Source organism: Penicillium cosmopolitanum (assembly GCF_028827165.1).
Source record: "Penicillium cosmopolitanum strain IBT 29677 chromosome Unknown utg000008l:1.0-4398992.0:1.0-4402845.0, whole genome shotgun sequence".
NCBI classification, from domain to species: domain Eukaryota; kingdom Fungi; phylum Ascomycota; class Eurotiomycetes; order Eurotiales; family Aspergillaceae; genus Penicillium; species Penicillium cosmopolitanum.
In genome coordinates, this window is record NW_026622678.1 from 3,857,868 (window position 1) to 3,870,052 (window position 12,185).

At 47.8% G+C, this 12,185-nt stretch overlaps 2 protein-coding genes across 2 annotated transcripts; one reads left to right on the top strand and one right to left on the bottom strand.

The window, feature by feature from the left end:
• Positions 1-50: 50 nt before the first annotated feature.
• N7509_007984 (uncharacterized protein) lies at positions 51-1,501 on the bottom strand (the record flags this gene model as incomplete). The annotated part of the gene is made up of 2 exons (XM_056632621.1): positions 51-104; positions 170-1,501. The coding sequence occupies 2 exons, from the start codon at positions 1,499-1,501 to the stop codon at positions 51-53; spliced, it is 1,386 nt and encodes a 461-aa protein (XP_056488172.1).
• A 7,781-nt stretch (positions 1,502-9,282) lies between these two features.
• On the top strand, positions 9,283-12,152 carry N7509_007985 (T6SS phospholipase effector Tle1-like catalytic domain-containing protein; the record flags this gene model as incomplete). Its single annotated transcript, XM_056632622.1, has 5 exons — positions 9,283-9,409; positions 9,469-9,483; positions 9,552-10,845; positions 11,515-11,970; positions 12,044-12,152. The coding sequence occupies 5 exons, from the start codon at positions 9,283-9,285 to the stop codon at positions 12,150-12,152; spliced, it is 2,001 nt and encodes a 666-aa protein (XP_056488173.1).
• Between the last annotated feature and the right edge of the window lie 33 nt (positions 12,153-12,185).

Here is a 12,185-nt window from a genome sequence, read left to right on the forward strand (position 1 = left end):
ACAAAGATCTCGAAAGAACCCAAAGAGCAAAACTCCCGACCAGCAACAGATCAAGATGAGCAACTGAAAACACCTCCAACTGTGCCATCGCGATACTTGTTTCTCTATAATCATTGGTTAGTTTCTTATCTTTTGATTTTGATAGAGGGATGGGGGAATGTAAACATACAATATCAATGACGCAGGAGTAGATACCAGCGCCCAGAGTCACGAGTCCAATCAAGAACACAAAGATGTTCAGGGCACCCAGGGCAAGGTTCTTCGGTGTGAACAGGCTTCCCTTCTTAATAAGAAGGAACCACATCATGGCTGGGAAGTAGAAAGTAAAGCCAGACAGGAAAAGCGAACACATTAGGGAGAGTAAGTCGTCGAAAAATGGAATGACCTCCGCAATGATGAAAGAGATGATAATGGCAGCCACAAGCATGGCCAGCCAAGTGACCCAGCCCATTGTAGTGTTGATGAACCGGATATAGGAGTTCTTGAAAATGCGCCCGTGAATCATGCGCCCGAATACCACCGCGTTGATGGAGCCACTGATGAAGATCACGGGGAGTGCGATACCGAAAACAACACGGCTGAGGGTAGGTCCCGCAGAGAGAAGAGCAGGACTTTGGACATCTTGGCCGACAAAGGCGTAGATCAAAGCACCCGTCATGGTGTAAACGACCATCTCAATAGCGCCCAGTGTGCAAACAGATTTCGTGAAGTCGGTGGGTGTGTGCATCTCATCCATAAAAGAGATCTGGCAAATGGTGATGGTGTAGGCGAAAATAATATTTGTGACCGAGATAAAAGTCTCTGCAAAGGTGATGCCTTCCTTTGGCCACGCAGACCAATTCACGTTCGACAATCCGGTGCTATTCGTGGCTTGAATTCCAGTACCAATAATGGTGACACCCACAGCGATTATGATCGAGGCGAAATCAACATAGCCCAGAATAGCCATTTCCGTAAAGCTAGGTGGGATGGCGAGAAGAAGAAGGATGACGGCGGACACAACAGCAAAAACGATAGAGCAGATATTGGTGTCGATAATAGTGATGAGCGCAATCGAGCCAGTAAGACAATGCGATCCGATCAGGAAAAGTAACTGCAAGCTCAGCATGACAGTAATGAGCTCATATCCAAATCGCCCACAACCGAATTTGGCGAAGAGCACCTGGCCCGCGTCGGCATAGTTGGTGATGTGAGGGTATTTGACCTTGACCTGGCCAACAACATAACTCGTGTAAATCGCGATGAGACCGATACCGATGCAGCAAATGACACCAGCTACCATGCCCAAGGTGGCGAATGTGGAAGGAATAGACAGGGTGCCTAGCGCGATAGCTTCAGTAATAAGAACGACTGTGAGTCGCTTCCACCCTAAGCGACTAAACTTCTTAATTCCGTGCTCGTGTATTTGCAGCTCTCGGGCGTCCATATTGTCGGGGACAAAGCCATCGCTGACTTCAGCCGGGAAGTCCTCCTTGGCATCGCTGCCGCTGTGAGCCCTCATTTTGGGCGAGTGTGAAGGTCCAAAAACGAACGCGAAAAGGAAAGATAAAGGAAATAAAGTTGTCGAAAACCGCGCTGATCAATGCTTTTGAGGAGAATAGAAAGCTAGGAAATTTTTGGGTCATTAAGAAGAACCTTCGAAACTGGAGCGTTCTGCCAAAAATTGCCTCCGATATAGGCGATGATCGCCGAATTAGGACTAGTAGGCCCCACTCTGGCCGTAATCGGAAGGTTATGCGCCCCAGATCGGATGACTAATCAGCCACCTTCCTTCCTGGGGAGCCGCATTGCCTTAATCGCCTCAATCGCCTCTCGTTTTGATTTTTATCTTTTTAACTTTTCAGCTTTTTCTTATAGAGAGAAATACAAATGAAGTTGGGAAGAAATGAGAGATGATTTCCTAACTAATGTCCACGGCTTAACAACGTCATCATAAAATCCCCTGAGAACTGGAGTTGTTTTGACTCATGCCAAGTGGTGGCAACTTTTGGCCCACTTAGTGCTTGAGGGGTGTTGCAGAATACTCGTAACCCACGGGGCGGAAGGAAGTCTGAATCCGAGGTATACCGCGGAGTAGAACGGCTGTTTACCTATTTAAATCAGCATGAGGTTACAAAGAACAGTAGCATTGATGTCATTTAATTAAGCATACTGTGCAATCAAATCTGGGGTTGACCCCGGAGTACTCCGTAGGTTGTTTTTGAGCGTTGGCTTCCGGGGGAAGCCTTGCGGTAAATTGGCTTTAGTATACAATAAGGCCGAAAACATTTTATCCCGGAAATACCGTGAATAAACGAAATACACGCGCACCCGTTATACATTCGCCTCCTCCGTACGGATTACATACACAGCAGATAGCGCGGCTATGCAGGCATGAATTGTTGACATCGCATGGCTGTCTAATGGGATGTTTCCGATGGGCTCGGAGCCTCGAGACAACTCCGGGACTCCACCACACATTACTCCACGCAATCATATCCCCATTTGTCTTCGGGTGGGCCAGCGCTTGAGTCATAGAAATAAAGCATCACGTGGTTCATTAAAAACAAGCGCCGAGTACTTTGGTCGAGTATGAAAGCTTGCACAAGTTGAGAATCCAAAGGTTTATTCCGTGCCCACGGAAAAGGCTCAAATTAGGACTCGGGCCCAAGCTTTGGCGAATCCACAATCTAAAATCAGTGCGGTCGGCGACTTCTATATTCAGTTTTCTTTCTTCGGAATCTCTCCAGTCAGCCCAAATACCAGGCAGGCAGTTCATAGAGTAACAATATACAAAGAACATCTCAAAGGAAATGCTTTTTGAGCCGATAAATTCGTAGCTAGTAAGGGTTCAGTCGGCTCTCCTCTTGTTTTTTTTATCACGACCTTTATCGAATTATGGATATTTTTGCTTTCGAGCCACGTACGACATAGCTATGGTCCAACCTGATCTAGAACAACCAACTTTTGTTGCTCCCCCTTGCGGCGACCTAGAATCAGAAATCAGAACATGCATACTAGAATATAGACGCTTCAGGCGGCGAAATAATACAGAGTCATTTCCAAATACTACTACTCCTCTAGTAGCCTCTAGGGATCCCGGTGAGTAAATCGCTTCTGCTAGTAATTTTGGGAGTCAATTCACCACTAGCCTTGAAGTATATCACATCGAGCTTTTATCTGTGCATGCTACATAATTATTGAATTTATGGATGTTCCAAATTCAAGTTGTGATATACCGTGATACTGGCGGTGAGACGCATCGAGATAAACTATTATTAGTGTTGCATGAGATCCATACGAGCTAATTTATATATAGAGCCGGTGGCCGACAATTTAAATCCTTGAAGCCCTCCGAGCGAGGTCTGGGAATTAATTGCTACCTAAACTTTGAAAGTCCGGGCAGAGGGCGCACAATAAACTATTCGAGATCCCGGAAGTCAGAAAATTCTGGCCACTGGCCATATGTAACAATATTCGCTGGTAATTATTGAGATGGTGGCGGATATCGCCTGCAGGAGGTGAAATGTGGGCGCGAACCGTGGGGCGGGAAGGAGTTAATGCCAAGGGGTGAAGAAATCGCAACATCAGCCATGATCGCCCTTCGCTCCACCAACTACTGTCAGTAGCATATCACACGTCGATTGAGTGGCCCCACAATGTGGCATTTCTTCCAAATGATGCTCAGCGATAGGTTGGATAGAGTCTTGGTGAAAGGTAGCTAGCCGGGAAGTTGTCGGTATGAGTGGGGAATTGGTATTGTAAGGCATGGTCAGAATGTATCATTGTAACTTAGCCAAGAGTCTTAGTCATGGTCGGTCGCATACAAATTAGTATGTGAGCGAACATAACAAAAATTAGACAACTACCCATGGACCTGATTGGACGTACATTTCTGTTCCGACAGTTATGAGCCCGGCTTGCTAAGTGAATATATTGCCTATTCTGTCGAATCTGAGGCTATTCATACCGTTTATCTGTCGAATTGACCCCGTCGGTCAATTACCCCTGAGAGCGAACCGATCTGTACACAGTATCTGCATCGAAAGCAGCACTGTTGAATACAACCCGATACCGCTATGGAAAACGCTGTTATCTCCGCTTCGCAGAGCGTCAAGCTGCGAACGTCGGCCGATTGGATCGATTGGATACGTGCTATCCGCGATGTCGCCGAAACCGACCGTGTATGGAAGTTCATCGATCCCGATACCCCTGAGAGTATTCTTCCTGAACCGAGAGAGTGCCCTGAACCACCGTCTCCCGAAGCGAATGCAACGGCGATCGATCTATATAAGATAAATTATCAGCGATGGGATCGAGAGGAGAGAGGACTAGCCAATATCAAGAGAGTGATTATGGCAACCGTTGAACCTGCAGTTAGGGATCAGCTGTATGATAAACCTACTGTGCATGGACGTCTAGTGATGTTGAGAGACCGATACTCTGACTCTGGAAACCTGAATGAGGAATATCGCCAGGACTATATGTACAATGCAGTGTATCCACCGCGGAAAGGTGAGGATGTAAAAGCATTTGTACGTCGTTGGGAGAAGATGAGAGATCGGATGATTGCTATTGGTGAGACCCAAATGAAGTTTAACAAGGACTTCCTGTTAGCAGTGAAGCATTTGGCACCAATGTGGCACACACAACAACTTCGACCTATCACGATCGAGAGCACCAAGATGGATAATAGTACATTGGTGAATGACTTCCTGGCTCACTACCGCGAGCACTTTGGTAGCGCACCAGCACCAGCGCCACCGACCAATCTCCGAGGTCATTCAGCACCAAGAGCTGCATTCTCAACTCTTCAAGGTAGCACTGAGGCTGTACCAGATTCGCCAAGTGCAACAAAACCGGCTAAGAAGCGGTCGTTGAAGGATGTGCCAATGGCTGAGCGATGGTGCCCGTGTGGTAAAAGAAACCACAAACCATGGGAATGTCCATATATCAATGAAAAGGAGAGATCGGCCAATTGGAGTGCCGATTCGAGAACTCAAGGAAGGATCAACCAGATGCTCAAGGATCATCCTGATTGGAAGGAGTTTATTGACAAGGAGATCAAGTCAGCCAATCAGTATTATTCAGCTGAAAAACAGGGTGCTGCCCTAGGTACTTGGTCAATGACTACGCTGGCACTGAATTGTCTTAATCAAAGGCCTCACCTTAGGGATGAATGGGTATTTGATACAGCAACTCATCGCCATATCTGTGTGGACCGAGATCTGTTCATTGAGTATACCCCTGATGAATCAGTCGTCAAAACTGGTGACAGTGTCACTCGCACCTTAGGGTATGGAACTGCAGTAATGTCCTGTATTGACCCTAGAACGGGTGCGCGAAGCAGCGTCAAATTGCATAATGCCTGTCATTCACCTACCTTCCAAGCCAACCTAGTCTCGTATGGTTGTGCAAAGGAACGTGGCTGCCAATGGGATGAGATGAACAACTGTATAAGAGATCCGAGAGGCATCCCATTTGCACGTGTAGCCTGGAATGATAATGCGAAACTGTGGCTGTTTGATAAGCCACAGGGTGATGCAACTAATTGACTAGCCGATGGAACTGCCACCTTAGAGAGTGAGTGTGATATCGAGTACGCAATGGCAGTGCGGAAATCGATTGCACCAAGGATCTCTGAGGCATCGTCGGATGTGTGGCATCGCAGATTGGGCCATATACATCCAAATGCAGTGAAGAAAACAGCTGAGATGGTAGAAGGAATCAAAATCAAGGACCCTGAGGCTACTGGCATAACTGAGTCCCCGTGCCAGGTGTGTAGTATGTCACACGCACCACGTCAGATATCACGGAGACCGGTAGGTCGTACGTTTGGCAGGTTTGGCCAGCTGTATTACGACCTAATCGAAATGCCAAAGGAGTCACATAATGGCCACCGATATATCACACATTTCTATGTATCAGGCATTCGGTTCCACTGGGTGTATACGCACGCGCGTAAATCAGAGTGTCAAAACGGAATAAGGGCGTTTTTGTATCTGGCCACCCGTTTACTGAAGATACCCCTGATTGGAATTCACTCAGATAACGAGAGATCAGTGACAGCTGATACTGAACGAGAGCTCGAGGGAATGGGCTTTGTGGTGACACATACTGTGGTACATAGCGCTGAGATGAACGGCCCCGGCGAACGCTCAGGGGGTGTCGTCATTCATAAGGCCAGAAAGCTGCGTATTGAGGGCCAATTGCCTGAGGGCCTGTGGCCAGAGATGGTATACGCTGCGGTGTATATACTGAACAGGACTCCAACCCATCTAGAGGATGGAAGTTGGATAGTGCCCTGGGATGAAGCACGATCACACCTGGACCAGAACTTTGTGAGAATGTCAGACCTGTCATGTCTGAGATTGTATGGCAGTCTCACCTATTGCCGGATACCGAATATTCCCCGTTCTCACAAACTTCGCCCTCGTGCGGAAGTTGGTTTCTTGGTTGGTTATCAGGCTTCGAATGTGTGGCGAGTTTGGATGCCCTCGTCGGGTAGGATTCAAACCGTACGCGACGCAGTATTCGATGAATCGTGTCGCTGGCACCCTGGCATACAGTTTTGGAGGGAGCACCCACTACCGATCCCAGAAACCCGTGATATCCTCAACGACCGTGAGGAATGGCGCGTTATTCACCACGAAATAGGTCTCCCTGACGACTGGATTGAGAGACGAATCGGACATGAATCTGAGGCCGAACAATCGAATCCAGCACCTACTGATGCTGAGAGCGTTAGTAGAGAGCCTGAAATTGAGGATAGCAGTGAAGATGACCCTGAGGAAGTAGCTGATCGTGAAGCGACACCTGCACCTACTCATCTTGAGGCTGTACAACAGTATACTCCGCCACCTACTATTGAAAGACCATCTCAACAGTCTCCGCTGGGACATCGTTTTCCGGCCGGAAAACCTGCTACAGAGACTGAGGGGGTGAACAAAGAAACGACTTCGAATTCTACAAGAAACGAAGATCAGCAGGATGACCAGCCTCAGCAGCAGCAGAATGAGTTGTTTGAACCGGAGCCTCTATCTGAGAGTGAAGCTCAATTACACGAAGAACTGGCTACGCCGTTGCTGGCTGTAGCACCTCGAGACATTGATCTGTCGTTGAGCCCTTCCAATATTATTGAGGGTAAGCGCGAGCGTAGGTCAACACGGCGAGATGACTATACATATCTGGTTACCGAGGACGAACTGTCGGTCGAACCACCTGAGTTGTTATATGCATTCGCTACTGCGTTGAACGCTGAGAAACCGAGTCGTCACCGAGACGACCTGCCATCAGCACCTGAGCACTGGAATGATATGGTCCGACACTCTAACCGTGACGCATTCATGGCAGCAGCCGCCCTGGAGGTTCGGAACTTGAAAAGCAAAGGCACGTTTGAAGTGGTTGATCGTCCGAATGATCGATCTGTTCAGGTCTTGCCACTACGTTGGGTCTTTGACTATAAGTTTGACCAGGATGGCAACCTATTGAAACACAAAGCTCGTCTATGTGTGAGAGGTGACCTTGAGAGAGTAACTTCAGAGGAGAAGCGTGCTGCTACCCTCGCTGCCCGTACGGCACGGATTATCTTCGGTTTAGTTGCTGCGTTTGACTGGGATCTAAGGCAATTTGATGCAGTAAATGCCTTCCTGAACAGTACACTACCGAAGCCGGTGTATGTGAAGCCACCGGATGGATCAAACCTGCCGAAAGCAGTATGCTGGAAGCTTGTGAAGGCACTGTATGGCCTAAGGACCTCGCCAAAGCTTTGGCAGCAGGAGGCCTGTAGCGTGTTAGGTAAGCTTGGTTTGACACCACTACCTGAGGATCCTTGTGTGTTCGTTGGTAAGGGAATTATTGTATTCTTCTACGTGGATGATATTATTCTGGCTAGCGCACCTGATCAACGAGATCGCGCCTATGAGATCGAGCGACAGCTCCACACACACTGGGAGCTTACAGATCATGGAGATGCCCGCTGGTTTCTGGGTATTCGGATCATACGCGATCGATCAATGAAGAAGCTGTGGTTGTGTCAGGATGCCTATATTGCGAATATGGCGGTCAAATTCAACCTTGTGAATAAGCCCCGGGTGACGACGCCAATGACAGCACCTGATAGCCTAAAGCCTTACGACGGTACACCGCGCAGAGAGTATATTGAAGAGTTCTCGACCAAATTGGGATCAGCTCAGTATGCTACTACAATCACCCGCGTTGATGCCGCGAAAGCCACTGCTCGATTGGCACAGTTCTTGACCAATCCGGGACCTCAGCATATTGATGCTATTGATCGAGTGATCACCTACCTATATCATACACGATTTTGGGCAATTGCATATGGAATTGGTAGTGGGTTGGAATCTATTGCATTCGCAAGCGATGCCTCATTCGCAGATAACCTCGACAAGACGAGCTCTGCTGGATATCTATGTCAGATATATGGAGGACCAGTTGACTGGAAGGCGTCAAAGCTACGCACTGTCACTACCTCAACCACTGAAGCAGAGCTGCTTGCTCTATCGGAGGCCGCTCGGGCGATGCAATATACGATTCGCCTTCTACGCCACCTTGGTTTCCGACCAAACCATGAGATTACACTACGGTGTGACAATAGACAAACTGTCGATCTGATCACCAGCACCAACACCAAACTGCATACGAAGCTCAAGCACATCGATATACACAACCACTGGCTTCGACAAGAAGTGGCAGACGGTAGGTTGACGATCAGATGGGTGCCCACCGCAGAGATGGCTGCGGATGGCCTCACTAAGCCGCTCACACGGCAAAACCACGAACGATTTGTCCAAATGCTTCGATTACATGATGTTCGAAGATATATTGAGGACTGAGGCAGCCGTTCCTGCCTATTTGGGACCTTCAACGGTCTACATCGATTGGATACAGCATTCAACACGCTGATATTGGAAACCTCAGGTGCTTTGAATACTGAGGGGTGTGTCGGTATGAGTGGGGAATTGGTATTGTAAGGCATGGTCAGAATGTATCATTGTAACTTAGCCAAGAGTCTTAGTCATGGTCGGTCGCATACAAATTAGTATGTGAGCGAACATAACAAAAATTAGACAACTACCCATGGACCTGATTGGACGTACATTTCTGTTCCGACAGAAGTTGGTCTTCATTGTAAGCAGAGCTAACCCGAAACTGTCATGATAGGCATAGCTGGACATGAACAGTGATGGTCAGTGCATTCAAATAAAGCGATCGCTCATGCTGCGCCCGTCGGTCGCAAATCTTCAACTTCAACTTCTAGTCTTGAAGCTTCAGTGAAGAAAGATGTCGCAACCTAAGCCGATTCAAATCGTCCTTTGTTTTGATGGAACGGGGAATACTTTTCGTGCTGATGGCACGGAGACAAATATTCTGAAGATCTGTCGGATGTTGCAAAGAACGGATGAGCAGTGTGAGTTTGGATTTACTTCCTTTACACGTGCGACTCAGACTAATCTAATACCTTAACAGTGGTTTACTATCAGCGTATGATCTCGGCCCGCCCCTAATCACAACTCATCACAGACATAGTTTCCCGAGCTAACACATCTCAGCGGGCATTGGAACTGAAATCACACCAGGGTCCCTAGCAGCAAAGACACTGAAGAAGAGTAGCCATTTAGGAAAGAGCAAGACAATCAGTCAGGCTCTAGGGGAGTCGTTTGATCAGCACGTCTTGGGTGGCTACAGGTTTCTGATGCGACACTACCGGGGAGATGGAAATATCTTTATTTTCGGCTTCTCTCGTGGAGCTTACACCGCTCGATTTCTCGCAGAGATGCTCGACTACGCTGGACTACTGGGCCCGGATAACGAGGAAATGATCCCGTTTATATGGGATGCCTTTTCGCAATGGAAATTAACCCGATACGAGGGAACACAGAAAAGGAAACAGGCGACAGACTTCCTGAATAATTGTCGTGAGACCTTATGTCGCCGGGTGACTAGGGTGAAGTTCTTGGGTCTATTTGACACCGTCAATAGCATTGCTGATTTCGAAATCAACAATGACACAATGCCGACCGCTCGTGTGATCAGACACGCGGTAAGCATTGACGAACGCAGGGTCAAGTTTCAGCCAGTACTGCTGGACTCTGGCGTGAATTCAGGAAACGCAGCAGGTAGCCGAAGTACCACATACAAAGAGCGGCTGGATCCTGTCAAAACTGAGCCGCTAGTTGTACCTGGCGTCCCCCAGTCCGTGGATGATTCCGAGAGCGAAAATGGCGATGTCAACGAAAAGGGCTCGGCTCTCCGTGGCTCAAAGCAGAAAGCCGATGACGGCAGTCAGGACCTGCAAGAACTTTGGTTTCCAGGTGGACATGCAGACATCGGCGGTGGATTTCAACTCGAAGGAGATGAGAAGTTCCAGCTCAGTCACGCCCCATTGGTTTGGATGGTCCAGGAGGCACAGCGCGCCGGTATTGAGTTCGACCAGGAAAAGTTGTACAAATACAAATGCCTGGAGCACTGGGCAGAAGATTCTTCAGCAAGCACCCACTTCAAGGAAGCGCTTCGACAGTCGAGCACGGAAGGCCTACTCCATGATCGAATAGGCTTTGGCGAAGGTGTCTCCCCTATCTCTGTTCTGGCGTGGCGGTTGATGGAATATCTTCCCATTCGTCGGTCTGACATGCAACCTGATGGTTCGTGGAAAATGGTTTGCTGGCCGCTACATCGTGGTCAGGCCCGAGACATTCCATCCGACGCTCTGATTCACGGATCGGCTGTTCGTCGCCTGCAATCAAACCCGGAATACCGACCGGCAAATATGATTATCGGTGGTGGCGGCAGAGGCGTAAAGGAGGTTGGTCCTGAGTATGGCATTGGCCAGTGGGAAGCCATTCGGTATGAAGGAGATCCAACTCGTGAAACGTATATTCGGAAAGGATGCAGAGATCCGAGTCACAACTAGGTGAAGATGACGGGAACTTTCAAGTTCGAGAAGCTGGACTTTAGGATATAGTAGAACTGGAAACGTTGACCCGGCAAATTTATTGTTTCATACCTAATTCAAGTTATCAATTCGTTACAGGACTTCTGAAAATAGATATTGCCATAATAACACCTGGGCACTGTCTATTTTCAAGTTAGGAGTCATCACTGGGGAGGATAAAAATCCATAGATAGAGTAACAGAGGCACCTGGGCAGTCATGACTAGTTAACGGGGAATTGATAATGGATTGTTGATGTGCGCTTCTTTGTTCTCATTGTACTAAACAATGGCTCTATTCAACTATCTCGAGACATCTGGCGAAATTGTGTCTCTTTGTTCGTCCATCTTTGCTGAGATCTATCATTTGACAAACCCAAACTGAGGTCCTTCAATATAAGAGCTGCCTTCCAGTGCTCTCATCGCTTCCAACCATCAGCATAACCTCAGATTTGTTTAACCAGAGTGTGTCAAACATCGATATCGATTGCATCCAAAATATCACATTTAAATTTTGACAGGTACGCTGATATATGAAGAGACATCTCTGCATTCGGAAATAGTAGTTGACTATTGTTGACAGCATGTGTGAAAAATTCGATCCTCCTTCCGAGCAATGGTCTCGCAAACGCCCTGAGCATACCGAATGGGAGGAATATGTTGAAGCAGGAACCAATATTCATCGTTGGATTGAGGATCCAAGAGTGCAAGGGTGTTTCGTTCCTCGAATTTCCCTAAAGTTTACTGATCTTTCTCAACAAGGCTGGTCAATTCGACAGTTTGCCGCATCCTTCCCATCATCATGTCTCCATGATGCAATCACCTTTGGAATACCGGTTACCGGATCAGTCTCAGCGAACTCAGATTGCTCGGGTATTGGAATCAAACTGGAATTTCAGATGACTTCTCACAATCATCCTAGCCACCGCTTGGAGGGAACAATTGCCAAGAGTGTGATTTTTATTACACTCATTGAACGAGTTCTCGGAGCCCCGCGTCCCTGGATCTCAGAGCTTATCAAGGTTGCTTATGAGAAGGAGTATCCACTTGACACACTTCGTCATATCTTTTTCAATATCGTCATTAATGAAGACACTAAGCATCTGATCAAGAATCTTCTCTACACAGCTGAGCGAGGGCTTTCGTGGCCCGATGATGAACGGCGAATATGGGAGTACCCAACCCGGAGTACCACGCGATACTTGGGACGAGGATTGGTAAAGTCGTGGGGTACTTTGTTTTGGGTGCATTTAC